Raw genomic sequence first — 13829 nt, 5'->3', positions numbered from 1 at the left:
CTATGTTTATCTTTCTAGCGTGATTTAATGCCAGTCCTTAACCACTTAAGGACCGCCGCATGTAAATATACATCGGCACAATGGCATGGACAGGCACAATCACATGCCCATACGTGCCTGCCTTCCAGCGGGTGGGGGGTCCGATCGGACCCCCTCCCGCTGGCTGTGGCGGTCCGTTTTGCTTCAGGTGTGATCTGGGATGAGGGGATGGCCGTTGGTTTCTGGCCATCCCCTTGCGATCACTCCTGGTGTATGAGAAGCTTCCCCTGCCTGTGTAGTGTCACCCAGCAGGTGATATCAATTAGGTTTTAGGGTCAGATAGGGTCTGCGTCGCCACAGGCAGCGCTAGGTTACTGCCAGTACCGCTAACACCCACGCGCAAAGCATACACCTCAATATCTGATCTGATCAGATCTATACTAACGTCCCCAGCAGTTTATGGTTCCAAAAAACACATTGTTAGCGGGATCAGTCCAGATACCTGCTAGCACCTGCATTTTGCCCCTCCGCCCAGCCCACCCAAGTGCAGTATCAATCGATCACTGTCACTTACAAAACACTAAACACATAACTGCAGCATTCGCAGAGTCAGGCCTGATCCCTGCGATCGCTAACAGTTTTTTTTGGTAGCGTTTTATACAGTCGCTGACAGCCTAGGTGCTTTTTTACCTGTGAATCTCACTAGTGTACCACTAAATTTAGAGCCCAAAATGGCAAAGTGAAGGTACACTAGCGAAGAGGCCTACATGTTTCTGAGCATGACAGATAGTGAAGAGGAAGTCACTCATCTGTCAGATTTTGGCTCAGTGAAATAAAAAATTAATGCCCTTAGAAATCCTGAAGGCGGTGCTTGGTTTTTAGGCTCCCAAAAAGTCCCCCAACATGTGGTATGCCCGTACTCAGGAGAAGCAGCAGAATATATTTTGGGGTGCAATTCCACATATAACTATGGCATGTGTGAGCAATATATCATTTAGTGACAACTTTTGGAAACATTTTTTTTTATGTCATTATTCAATCACTTGGGACAAAAAAAAATATTCAATGGGCTCAACATGCCTCTCAGCAATTTCCTTGGGGTGTCTACTTTCCAAAATGGGGTCATTTGGGGGGGTTGTACTGCCCTGCCATTTTAGCACCTCAAGAAATGAGATAGGCAGTCATAAATTAAAAGCTGTTTAAATTCCAGAAAATGTACTCTAGTTTGTAGACGCTATAACTTTTGCGCAAACCAATAAATATACGCTTTTGACATTTTTTTTACTAAAGACGTGTGGCTGAATAAATTTCGGCCTAAATATATGACTAAAATTTAGTTTATTTGATTTTTTTTATAACAAAAAGTAGAAAATATATTTTTTCTTTCAAAATTTTCGGTCTTTTTCAATTTATATCGTAAAAAATAAAACTTGCAGAGGCAATCAAATACCATCAAAAGAAAGCTCTATTTGTGGGAAGAAAAGGACACAAATTTCGTTTGGGTACAACATTGCATGACCGCGCAATTACCAGTTAAAGCAGTGCAGTGCGAAATTGTAAAAAGACCTCTGGTCCTCAGGCTGACAATTGGTTCGGGGCTTAAGTGGTTAAGTAAATCAGTGTCTGAGTCAAGAGCAGGTCTAATTTCTAACCTGTACCTTGACTGTGATTCCACACATATGACAACTTGCGGTCTATATAATAGATCTTATTTAAAATAAAATAGATTACTATATCCTTTAAAATAAAAATAATTACATATTAACAATAATAATAGACTCTTTGGCTATTCTATTTGTGATCTATATATCATTTTCTTTTTGGGACAGTCTATTTATTATATATTTGTGACATTACACAAGTTGTGGTTACTTTAAATCAGCTATTTACATAATGACGGTATCCATAATCTTTTAGGCTATAGCGTAACTTTGATAATAATTAATGCATTTATCACTTTTTAGAGTTGCTGCTCCACGCTGCTCTAGTTGTTTTGGTACAGGCATTAGCTCATTAATAACAGGTATTAAAGTATTTTAAAATAACACCAATATTTATACTTAAAATCATGCATTTCTTTCTTTTTGTTTGCACCTTTAGTTCTTTTCTTTTCTGACCCCAGTGTGCCCCCAGGTTCTCCCCGTTTTTCAGTTTGCCAAAAAATCCTCCCCTGGGTAGAGAAGGGTTTTTTTTGGGGTCTACGGCAGGCCTCCCATTTTGATGGCAGCTGCAGACTTCTAACCATCTGTATATGTCCATGCCAGCGGGGACCTCTGGGATGAAGATTTGAGAGATACCTGTACCAGTGCACATACCACTTGGGATCCGCGCTATTGCCGAATGACGGCATTAGTGCGGACCTAGATTGCCGGGACTACGTCTATTGACGTCGTCCCGGTTACGAGCGGCCTGCGCGCCCCCTGAGGGGCGCGCGCGGCGCGCTCTGTGATCGGCGAGTCCGTGAGACTCGCCTGATCACCGATCCGTGTAAGGGGTCGATCCCGACCCCTTATCACGTGATCAGCTGTCAGCCAATGACAGCTGATCATGTGATAAAACGGAGCCGGTAATCGGCTAGTATTCCTCCTCGCGCTGACAGCGCGAGGAGAAAAAAAAAAGCCGATCGCCGGCGGCCGTGTTCGGGACATCAGTCCCGATCACGGCCAGCAATTCAAGCGGACACCTGCCCCCTGCCAGTGCCCACCTGCCACCCGCAGTGCCATCCTGAAATAAAGTAAGTGCCCCCCTGTCAGTGCCACCCAGCAGTGCCCATAGTGCCCACAGTGCCACCCAGCAGTACCCAGTGCCACCCAGCAGTGCCCACAGTGCCACCCAGCAGTGCCACCCACAGTGCCACCCAAAATCTGCCTCAAAGGTGCTGCACCCCAGTGCCGCCCATCAGTGCCCAGCAGTGCCGCCCATCAGTGCCCAGCAGTGCCGCCCATCAGTGCCCAGCAGTGCCACCTATCAGAGCCACCTATCAGTGCCACCTATCAGTGCCCATCAGTCCCATCTATCTGTGGTACCTATCAGTGCCCATCCGTGCCACCCATCCGTGCCACTTATCCGTGCCACCCATCCGTGCCATCTTATCTGTGCCCATCTTTGCCCATCAGTGCCGCCTTATCTGTGCCCATCGGTGCCGCCTTATCTGTGCCTATTAGTGCCGCCTTAACTATGCCTATCAGTGCCCACCAGTGCAGCCTATCAGTGCCCACCAATGCAGCCCATCAGTGCCCACCAATGCAGCCCATCAGTGCCCACCAATGCAGCCTATCAGTGCCGCCTAATCAGCGCACTTCAATGAAGGAGAAAAATGACCCGTTTGCAAAATTTTGTAACTAAATACCACCAAAAGAAAGCTCTATTTGTGGGAAAAAAATGATAAAAATTTCATTTGGGTACAGTGTTGTATGACCGCGTAATTGTCACTCAAAGTGCATCAGCACTGAAAGCTGAAAATTGGTCTGGGACTGAGAGGGGTTTAAGTGCCCAGTAAGCAAGTGGTTAAAGTTCTACTATTGAAGTGTTTAACACACCTCTTGAACATCTGTAAGTTTTTGTTTGGCATTGTACACTATCAAATATTATGTCATTTCTGTATATTTATTCTATTTATTATTCTATTCTAGAAATATGGTTTCTCCCTATTTTCACCCCTGAAGCAGGAGGAAATTATAGACTCCGAAACGCGTCGGTTGTGAGAAACCAAATAATTGCATTGTATATTTTTACATGTACAACGATGTTAATAGACGTTCTAACATTTCATGTTTTTATATATATATTATCTTTTGTTACTTTTCTAAATAAATACTTTAAAATTATTTACGTACGGTATTTTTCTGATATTTGATGCGGCACAACCCCCAACGTTTTCTAATTCTGTGAATTTGACATTCTGTGAAATTTACATTCTTTTTATAAGATGATGGCCATCGTTTCCTTGCCTTTGTCTGTTATGTTTTGGATTTAGAATAAGAACTTTATTGTGACAAATGGTGTGTGTGTGGGGGGGAGGGGGGGTAGGTTTGAGGTTAAGGGAGAAGGAAAGAAGGTGGTGAAAGGGAGGAAGAAATGATGAGGTGGGGTCCATAAAGCATTTGGTTATGCCATACCACTTGCTTACTGGGCACTTAAACACCCTTCCTGCCCAGACCAATATTCAGCTTTCGGTGCTCTCACACTTTGAATGACAATTACTCAGTCATACCCAAATGAATTTTTTGTCCTTTTTTCCCCCACAAATAGAGCTTTCTTTTGGTGGTATTTGATCACCTCTGGGGTTTTTATTTTTTGCGCTATAAATGAAAAAAGACCGAAAATTTCGAAAAAAAACGCATATTTCTTTGTTTCTGTGACAAAATTATGCAAATTATACATTTCTTCATAAATTTTGGCCACAATTTATACTGCTACATTTTTGGTAAAAATAACCCAAATTAGTGGATATTATTTGGTCTTTGTGAAAGTTAGAGAGCCTACAAGCTGTGGTGCGAATCATACAAAATTGATCACATCTGATGTACTGGTGGCCTATCTCACTTCTTGTGACCCAAACAATCTAGGAAAGTACAAATACCCCCCAAATGACCCATTTTTGGAAAGTAGACATTCCAAGGTATTTAGTAAGAGGCATGGTGAGCTTTTTGATGTTGTCATTTTTTTCCCACATTTCTTTGCAAAATTAAGATTTTTCATTTTTTAAATTTTTTCCACAAAATTGTCATTGTAATAGGTTATTTCTCTCACATGGCATGTGTATACCACAAATGACACCCCCCAAAAAATTCTGCTACTCCTGAGTATTACAATACCACATGTGTGGGACTTTTTCACAGCCTGGCCACATAGAGAGGCCCAACATGCAGGGAGCGCCGTCACATGTTCTAGGAGCATAAATTACACATCTAACTTGTTGACTACCTATTACACTTTTGAAGGCCATGGAGCACCAGGACAATGACATGTGACACTGATGACAGATACGTGGCAATGATGACACTTATGCGTGGCACTGATGACGCGTGGCACTGATGATAGATGGCACTAATATGTGGCACTGATGACAGATGGCACTTATACGTGGCACTGATGACAGATGGCACTTATACGTGGCACTGATGACACATGGCACTGATGACAGATGGCACTAATACGTGGCACTGATGACAGATGGCACTAATACCTGGCACTGATACGTGGCACCGATGACAGATGGCACTAATACGTGGCACCGATGACACGTGACACTGATGACAGATGGCACTAATAAGTGGCATTGATGACACTGACAACAGATGGCACGTGACACTGACAGGTGGCACTGATGACAAATGGCACTGATACGTGGCACTGATGACAGATGGCACTATGTGGCACTGATGACACGTGGCACTGATGACAGATGGCACTGGGGACAAATGGCACTGACAACAGGTGGCACTGGGGACAGATAGCACTAACAGGTGGCACTGGGGACAGATAGCACTAACAGGTGGCACTGGGGACAGATAGCACTGGGGAGGATGGCACTGGGGAGGATGGCACTGGGGTGGATGGCACTGGGGAGGACGGCACTGGGGTGGATGGCACTGGGGCGGATGGCCCTGGGGCGGATGGTACTGGGGGAGGATGGCACTGGGGGAGGAATGCACTGGGGGCGGATGGCACTTTTTTTTACTTTTTTTTTCCACTTACGGCCGCTGCAGCCGTTCATCTCTCCCCTCTCACACGCTGTCTGTGTGAGGAGGGAGAGCGGCGCTGAGAGATGATCTTGTATGTTTATATATGAGATCATCTCACATTGGACACGCCGATCGCGATGTAAACGGCCGCTGTGATTGGCCGTTTACAGCGATCTGTGTTTGCCTGTCTCCGGGGGACACGGCAAACACAAAACTTCCCCGATGCGCGCCCGCGGCGGCGCGCATTGCGGAAGCAAACACCAGGACATCCAGGGACGGCCTCCCGGACGAGAGCGCCCGCTCTAAAGCCGTCATTTGGCTATAGGGCGGGCGGGAAGCGGTTAAATAGGAAGATGCTGAACAACATGAACATGAGCTGTACAAGTAGTGGAGTCTCCAAGGTGTTATGCATTCATATTAGGAATGTTTCAGTGAAAGCATATCAATGAATCAGCTGAGGTTCAGAGTTACAGAGGTCAGATCAGACAGGCAAATTCAGTGAACATCTTGGTAGAAAACTTTTGCAAAAATAAAGTTTGTCATAAGGCAACATAATGTATTATTCGGGTAGGTGGCCTTGAAGATTTAGGTTTCCTTCTAATTGATAATGAAGAAGATCCATTCTGTGTGTTTTTGCAGTAAACAAATGCATGCTTTTACAGACTTATACAGGTGCTCTTTTTCCCCAATCTTCTACTCCTTTGAACTGCACAATTGCACATACATTGTAAGTTCAGTATAACAGCAGTGATACCGCAGTAAAAGCAGTGACATAGGCCTGGTAGCCACTGATAACATTAGAAATAATGGGGTCCTGTACAACCTACCTGACAAACAGGTAGACATTACACAGGTCTGAGTTTGGCCTGATTCCGTTCATGGCTAAAGTTAAATTTCTAACTCACAGTGGCAAGTGTTTATAATGGACTTTACCAGTTTTATACATTTTTCCCGTATTCATTGTGGAAATGAGGCTCCTGTTCTCCATATGTTGATGTCAGTCAGACTCAGGTCTAATGCAGTCCATTGTTGAAGTGGCCTGGACAGGAAGGGGGTGAAATTGCCTGCAGGTAAAGGAAGTATAATGCCCCGTACACACGAGCAGACTTTTCAACATCCAAAGTCCGTCAGACCGAGTCCGTCAGACTATCCGATCGTGTGCGGGCTGCAACGGACTTTAGCTTCGCAAAAGTCTGACGGACTTTAGAAATGAAGCATGCTTCAAATTTTCCCGACGGAACTCCGCCGGACCCGGTCCCCTTCGAAAAATCCGCTCGTGTGTATGCTACTCCGACGGACTAAAACCGACGCTAGGGCAGCTATTGGCTACTGGCTATGAACTTCCTTATTCGAGTCGGGTCGTACGTCATCACGTTCGAATCCGTCGGAGTTTAGTGTGATCGTGTGTGGCCAAGTCCGTTCGGCCGAAAAGTCTGTCAGAACTCCGTCGGAACTCCGGCGGAACTCCTTTGGAAGTCTGTCGGACATAAGTCCTCTCGTGTGTACGGGGCATAAGACATTATAGGCGGTTGGCAGATTTCACTCACTGCAAATTTTGCCAAAGATTGGAATTCAGGAAATTCAATGTAAATTCATTATTGAGCAATTATGAATTTCAGCTGTTATTTAAACAAGGTAGTTTATGTGCAGTTCAAGGGAGTATATTTAAAAATATACTTAAAAAACAGTGAATGTGACTTTCTCCAAACATTAACTGCAGGTGAATATTTGTGGTCCATGTGTTTTCATTTACAGTCATTGATTTACCTTCAGTGATTTTATAAATACAACCAACAATGTCAGTTAAAGCAACCTTTTAAAAAAAAAAAATAGAATTTACCCACGTATTAACACTTAGTTAACCCTTCTTTCTCTGCTCCCCCCTATAGCTAAGGAGGGTTTTGCTTTTCTTTAACAATGCAAACTTTTTTCCCTTTCAATAACTTTGTTAGAGGTAAATTAACAGACACATACAGTATTTAAAATGTATGTGTCTGTTACATACAGGTTTTTATGATGCTCAAGTGGTTTGATCAACCCTTGTCTTTTTTTTCCTTTCAGCAATCACATTTTGGGGAAGAAATGTGCTACATTGCATTCACTGGTCTGGATATTCCTCCTCCCACAGGACCTATGTGGATTCTGGGAGCAACATTCATAGGACAGTACTACACTGAATTTGACAGACGTAATAACCGCATTGGATTTGCTGTATCCCTCTGAGTTAAAACTAAGTGAAGCATACCAAACAGCATGCCAAGGCCATTCACGCAGTTTAAAGTTCAACTTCAGTTTTGTTGAGAAAAAAAAACATTCCACTCCAGATCATCTATGTATATTTGTGAGAAAACTTTTAGGATTGTTAGAATTTTTTGGGCTTTCGGGAATTTTATTGTTCCAAAATTTGGTCTTCAGCTACGTAGTATTAAAGATGGTGCTGTATAAGAAAAAGCCTGGAGCAAAATGTGGCTCTTTAAAGTTAAAGTGGAATTAAACCCAAAAACAAAAATGTATATTATTGCAGCTTAAAGGATAAGTTGATCTTTGGAATGATACACGTTCCACCCATTTATAACGTGGAACACGTAGGTTCCAGCACCTGCACCTTCTCTCTTCGCAATCACTGTCATATTTTAAAAGTAGCCCACCCACACAGCAGTGTTCTGTGAATGAATAAACTATAAGTACCATTAGTCATCACAGCAGATGTGAACTGCGGGCGTGCTGATCAGCTTTGCAATTTTAGCCCATACAGAGGTACAGGCAACAGAGCTGTAGCCAATGTGTGCAGGAGCTGATCACGAGTGCAATGCTTTCCAGGCTCTTGTTTTATAAAATGTTAAATGCACATTTTTACCTGCAAAAAGATGTGCATTTGTGCATTATTAGCACTACCAACATACAAAATCCGATGATTATTGCCTCTTTGCCAATTCACATCTTTCTCTGCTTTCATTGCCTATTGGTTAAATCTACCTACTATCCAAAACAACCTCTTTCTGTATTCCCCCCTCCTCCCACCCCAATTGGAACAATCTCCCTGAATGCAATATACATTATACAATATACATTATTCTTTGAATCTACTACAAAGTGATTGTACATGCTTTTGTTTTCGTTATCCCTCCTTTGTATTGCATCAACATTGTCTTAGGACTCATGTACGTGTAAAATTTGTAATACTCCTTACGTTAATAAAAAAATTAAAAATGATGTGCATTTATTATTTTTTACGTAAAGACAAACTTCTGCTGGGGTAGGTGGAGGACCTGGTGCCCAGAGTGGCTGAGAGAACCATTTTGGGTCTCCTGCTGTTCTATGCCAGGAAATCCATTGTCCTATGCTGGAAGCGAAAGACTCCTCCCTCTATAGGCTCATGGAAATTACTGGTTAACAATGTTTACAGGGACACCTATGCACACAGAGGCTGTCTGAAAAAACATGGCAGAGTTTGGAGTAAGTGGTTAGCGGAACCCTCCACTGTTAAATTAAGTAACCTCTCTGAGATATGTTGGCCCTCCTTGGCGTCCTAATAGACCAACCCGGGTTCGTGGAAGAATCTAGGCGAGCTATCTTATTGTTAGTCCCCAAACGGAGCAAGAGCTTTGACAATCTATTGCTGTTATACTACAGTAGTCATAGATATTCTAGTGTTTTTTGATATTATAACAATACTTTGTGACCCCTGGGTGGGTCCCTTCCCTGTTGACGGCCAGATGTTGGCTGAGCTGTTGTGCGTCTGTATTGTTCTGTTTGTTTGGAAAAGAAAAAAAGTAAAAAAAAAAAAAAAAGACAAACTTAATTTTCTTGGCTTTATTTTCTTAATTTTCAAAGTTTCACTTGGTGATTCAGCCAGTAAGTCTGTTATTTTCTAACTTCCCTTACCAGACCAAGCTGTCCAGCAAAAGTTTTGGTTAAAGGGTTCAGATAAACCATTTAAAACTGCTTATAATAGTCAACCTCTGTTTGTGTAAAAACTGTTGTAAAACCTAATGAGGATCATTAATAATTTAATGTAATTATTAGTATTGTTGTAGAAACAGATGAACAGACAGGTGTAGATGAGCAGACTCCTTCAACCTAAATACATTTTCCCACAGCATCTTAGTTCTTTTCCAAAAATCATTACAGTTAAACAGTCGCATACCTCGTATACCTAGTAAATCTGGGGAAAAAATGTATAGCTTTACCCCTGTAAGGAAAGGTGACATACTCCGCTTGAATGCTTTTGTCATATACCACTTCCTACCTGTCTGAATACAGATATCAGATATTCCAACTGCTCACAAGCACAAAACAAGACGATACTTGTTCAGTTGCTGACCATGGACTCTTTTATTTTAGAACCAAAATGTCAGGTCACCTTGAGGCGAGGTGACAGATGCAGACCGTAGGGATCAGGTTGTGGACCCTACGGTTGACTGCTGCGGATGGGAGACAGGTCCCACCGATGTTAGAGCGTAAGATTCCCTGGGACACGGAGTCTAAGAGCCAGCAGGTGTTCACCAGAGCCTCGAGTGGTGAGGATGGACTTGGCTGCAACTGGCTCCAGGTCGCGACCCCCAGCTCACACCCACAGTAGGCAACAGGAGGATAGGGATGGTGAGGGACAAAACCAAGGTCGGGGCCACAAGCAGACAGGAATAGTCAGGGACACGCCAAAAGGTCAGGATTACAGGCAAACAGGGATAGTCAAAGACATGCCAAAGTCGGTAACGGAACAACAGAAGAGCACACGGCAAGTAACAGGAAGCTAAACACACAAAGGAATATACAATGGTTGATCAGCACTGTTGGCTTGCAGTGCACAGGTTAATATAAGGTTCCCTGATAGGGCCTGGGGTGGAGCCATGCTTAGAGGAGAGGTTATAAAAACCACCAGGTGGAAGTGGCTGGCCTCTTAGTCTGAACACATGAGGGGGGGTAAGCAAACAGGAAGATCACTGCATAACCATGACACAAAATACAAGTCTTATATACAGTAGAAGAGGCGGCCCCCCTCCTGCTCATATTACTCTAACAATATAACTGTAACCAGAAACCTAATTAACATGAGCTAATTAACTAATCCCTTAAAGCAGCCGATGTGACTCCATGCCCTCCTGAGCATTGTTATGATTTTTCAGGATTTCACTACAGACTTGTTGTCACCGAGCTTCACACAGTAGATTATACATTATCATAAGTATAACACAGGACACCTTCACACAATAGCAGGAGCTAATTACAATTAACAATACAAACGGTGATCTCCCCCTCCTCGGCCCAGTAATCAACTATAGTAGGAGTATACCGTCCGGCTCCTACCCAGGAGACTAACACAGGAGGAGACTGGTTAACTCCGAAGTTAGTCCATAGTTCAAGTCCGCTAATGCCTGTGTCCACACAGTACCCCAAACAAATTGTGCTAAACAGAGCATTACTCACCCAGCCAACCTCTGCCTCTCTCATAGAACATAGCCGCTGCTGGGGGGAAAGTGCGGAGAGGTCCTTCCCCCTGGAGTCCCTTTAGCAGCAGGAGAGAAGATAGGGTGGCTGGGCTCAGTCCGTCATGCTGTTGGGCATCTGGGCTGACTGCCCAGCATCCTTTGGGTATACAGGTGGAGAGTGAAGTCCCACACACCTTTACACGAAATCTGTGCTCTGGTATTTGTGGGCAGAGGCCAGCAGCACTCTGCTCTGTTGTCAGCCCTTCTGCTGGAAACCCCACACCATCTGCTCAGGCTAACTGTTGGGGAGGGAGGCCGACTGCCCTGGCTCCTTGGAACTCTGTAGTTGTTGCCGGTACTTGGCAGAGGTTGGTAGCACTGAAGTGCACTTCTGCTGGGTTTATGCTAGGGGCCCATCCACCGACACCAGATCAAGCTGCATTTGTGAGGTGCCGATTGCATTCTCTCCTTGGGTCCTGACCTGCTCAGAACTGCCGCAGGTGTGAGGCAGAGGTCCTGGACCCTCTGTCCATTGCCAGCACTTCAGTTGGGTTGGTGTCATCATTCTGGGGCGCCGTCTGTTGTTGGAACTCCTTAATCTGTGGCTGGAGAGATGAGCCGACTGCCCCAGCTCCCTGGAACTCCACAGTTGTTGCCGGTGCTGGGCAGAGGTTGGTAGCACTCTGCCCTGTTGCCAGCACTTCTGCTGGGGACTCCACATCATCCACTTTGGGTAACTGTTGGGGCAAGAGGCTGAATTCCTCCACTCCCAAACTGTGTAGCTGCCATTGGGGAGGTGAGCTAGCTGCTTCCTTTTCTGTTCCCTCATCTGGCTGCTGGGAGGACATGTCTATGGTACTGTCTCCCAGGTGCACGGATCTTTGCTGGGGATGAAAGACCGCTTTCTCCACCCTGGCTGACTGTTGGGGAGGGACAATGAACACCTCCTCTCCCTTCCTCCCCTGTATCTGCTGCTGGGAAGTGATCGCCACCTTCTCACCCTGAGCCTCTGGAACTGCCACAGGTGTGGGGCAGATGTCTTGGACTCCCTGTCTGGTGACAAGCACTTCAGCTGGGGAAATTCCTTGCAACTCCACAGATACTGCTCAGGGGCGGGCTGGGCCGGGGGGAAGAGTGGAAATTTCCCCCCAGGCCGGCGTCTAAATTATGTTTAAAATGCTGCTGGCTGTTTGTTCTTTTTTTTTTTTTTAAATGCTGTGACTGGAGCGGCCCGGGTCACAGAGTTCTTTTAACAGCCTCCCCCGCAGCCGCCGACGATTGGCTGGCTCAATGCTGCTGCCCAGCCTGCGCTGCATTGTGGGAGTTGTAGTCCAGCTGCGCTAAAGCTCCTGGAGGTGTGAGCGCAGCAGACTACAACTCCCACCTCCCAGGAGACCCAGAGGCAGGCCAGGTATGTGTGGCACGTCAGGGGAGGGGACGCCCGGCGTCAAGAATGTCACGTCGCACGTGACCTGCTGGGAGGCGTGGCTAGCTGCAGTCGGCTTAGAAGACAAGACCTGCTTCATCACCCCCACCCCCGAAGAGTGGCAAGGACCTGGCGCAGTGCTCCCAATCAACGCTCCCCAGTCTGAAGTAAGGTATTTCTAAAGGGAGAAGTTAGTCATCATGACAATTAAACATTTTGGCAGTGGCAGCGTGTTTTTTTATTTTCTAACACCCCCCACCAGCGGACTTAACACCCCCCCTCCCCCCCACCAGCGGACTTAACACCCCCCTTTCTCCCCACCAGCGGACTTAACAACCAGCGGACTTAACACCCCCCCCTCCCCCCCACCAGCGGACATAACACCCCCCACCCCCCCACCAGCGGACTTAACAATCAGCGGACTTAACACCCCCCCTCCCCCCACCAGCGAACTTAACACCCCCCCTCCCCCCACCAGCGGACTTAACACCCTCCCCTCACCAGCGGACTTAACACCCTCCCCCACAAGTGGACTTAACACCCTCCCCCTCCCCCCACCAGTGGACTTAACATCCTCCCCCTCCCCCCCACCAGCGGACTTAACACCCTCCCCCACACCAGTGGACTTAACACCCTCCCCCTCCCCCCACCAGCAGACTTAACATCCTCCCCCTCCCCCCACCAGCAGACTTAACACCCTCCCCCCACCAGCAGACTTAACACCCTCCCCCCCACCAGCGGAATTAACACCCTCCCCCTCCCCCCCACCAGCAGACTTAACATCCTCCCCCTCCCCCCCACCAGCGGACTTAACATCCTCCCCCTCCCCCCCACCAGCGGACTTAACACACCCCCCCCCCCCATCGGACTTAACACCCTCCCCCCCACCAGCGGACTTAACACCCTCCCCCCACCAGCGAACTTAACACCCCCACCAGCGGACCTAACACCCTCCCCCTCCCCCCCACCAGCGGACTTAACACCCTCCCCCCACCAGCGGACTTAACACCCTCCCTCCCACCAGCGGACTTAACACCCTCCCCCCACCAGCGGACTTAACACCCTCCCCCCCACCAGCGGACTTAACACCCTCCCCCCACCAGCGGACTTAACACCCTCCCCCTCCCCCCCCACAGCGGACTTAGATAACGCCCTCCTCCCCCACAGTGAACTTAGATAACACCCTCCTCCCCATCAGCGGGCTTAGATAACGCCCTCCTCCCCCACAGCGGATTTAGATAACGCCCTCCTCCCCCACAGCGGACTTAGATAACGCCCTCCTCCCCCACAGCGGACTTAGATAACGCC

General features: G+C 46.5%; 1 protein-coding gene across 1 annotated transcript in view; it reads left to right on the top strand.

The window, feature by feature from the left end:
• REN (renin) overlaps positions 1-9397 on the top strand; it is a 1244704-nt gene extending 1235307 nt beyond the window's left edge. The window contains exon 9 of the mRNA XM_077481235.1: positions 7728-9397. Within this exon, the coding sequence (XP_077337361.1) occupies positions 7728-7889 (162 nt within the window). The 3' untranslated portion in view covers positions 7890-9397. The remainder of the gene's footprint in view (positions 1-7727) is intronic.
• The last annotated feature ends 4432 nt before the right edge of the window (positions 9398-13829 follow it).

Source organism: Lithobates pipiens, unplaced genomic scaffold, assembly GCF_037356315.1.
Source record: "Lithobates pipiens isolate NorthernLeopardFrog02 unplaced genomic scaffold, aLitPip1_a1.2 Scaffold_16, whole genome shotgun sequence".
In the NCBI taxonomy this organism is placed as follows: Eukaryota; Metazoa; Chordata; class Amphibia; order Anura; family Ranidae; genus Lithobates; species Lithobates pipiens.
This window is presented reverse-complemented; position numbering and strand designations above follow the sequence as displayed.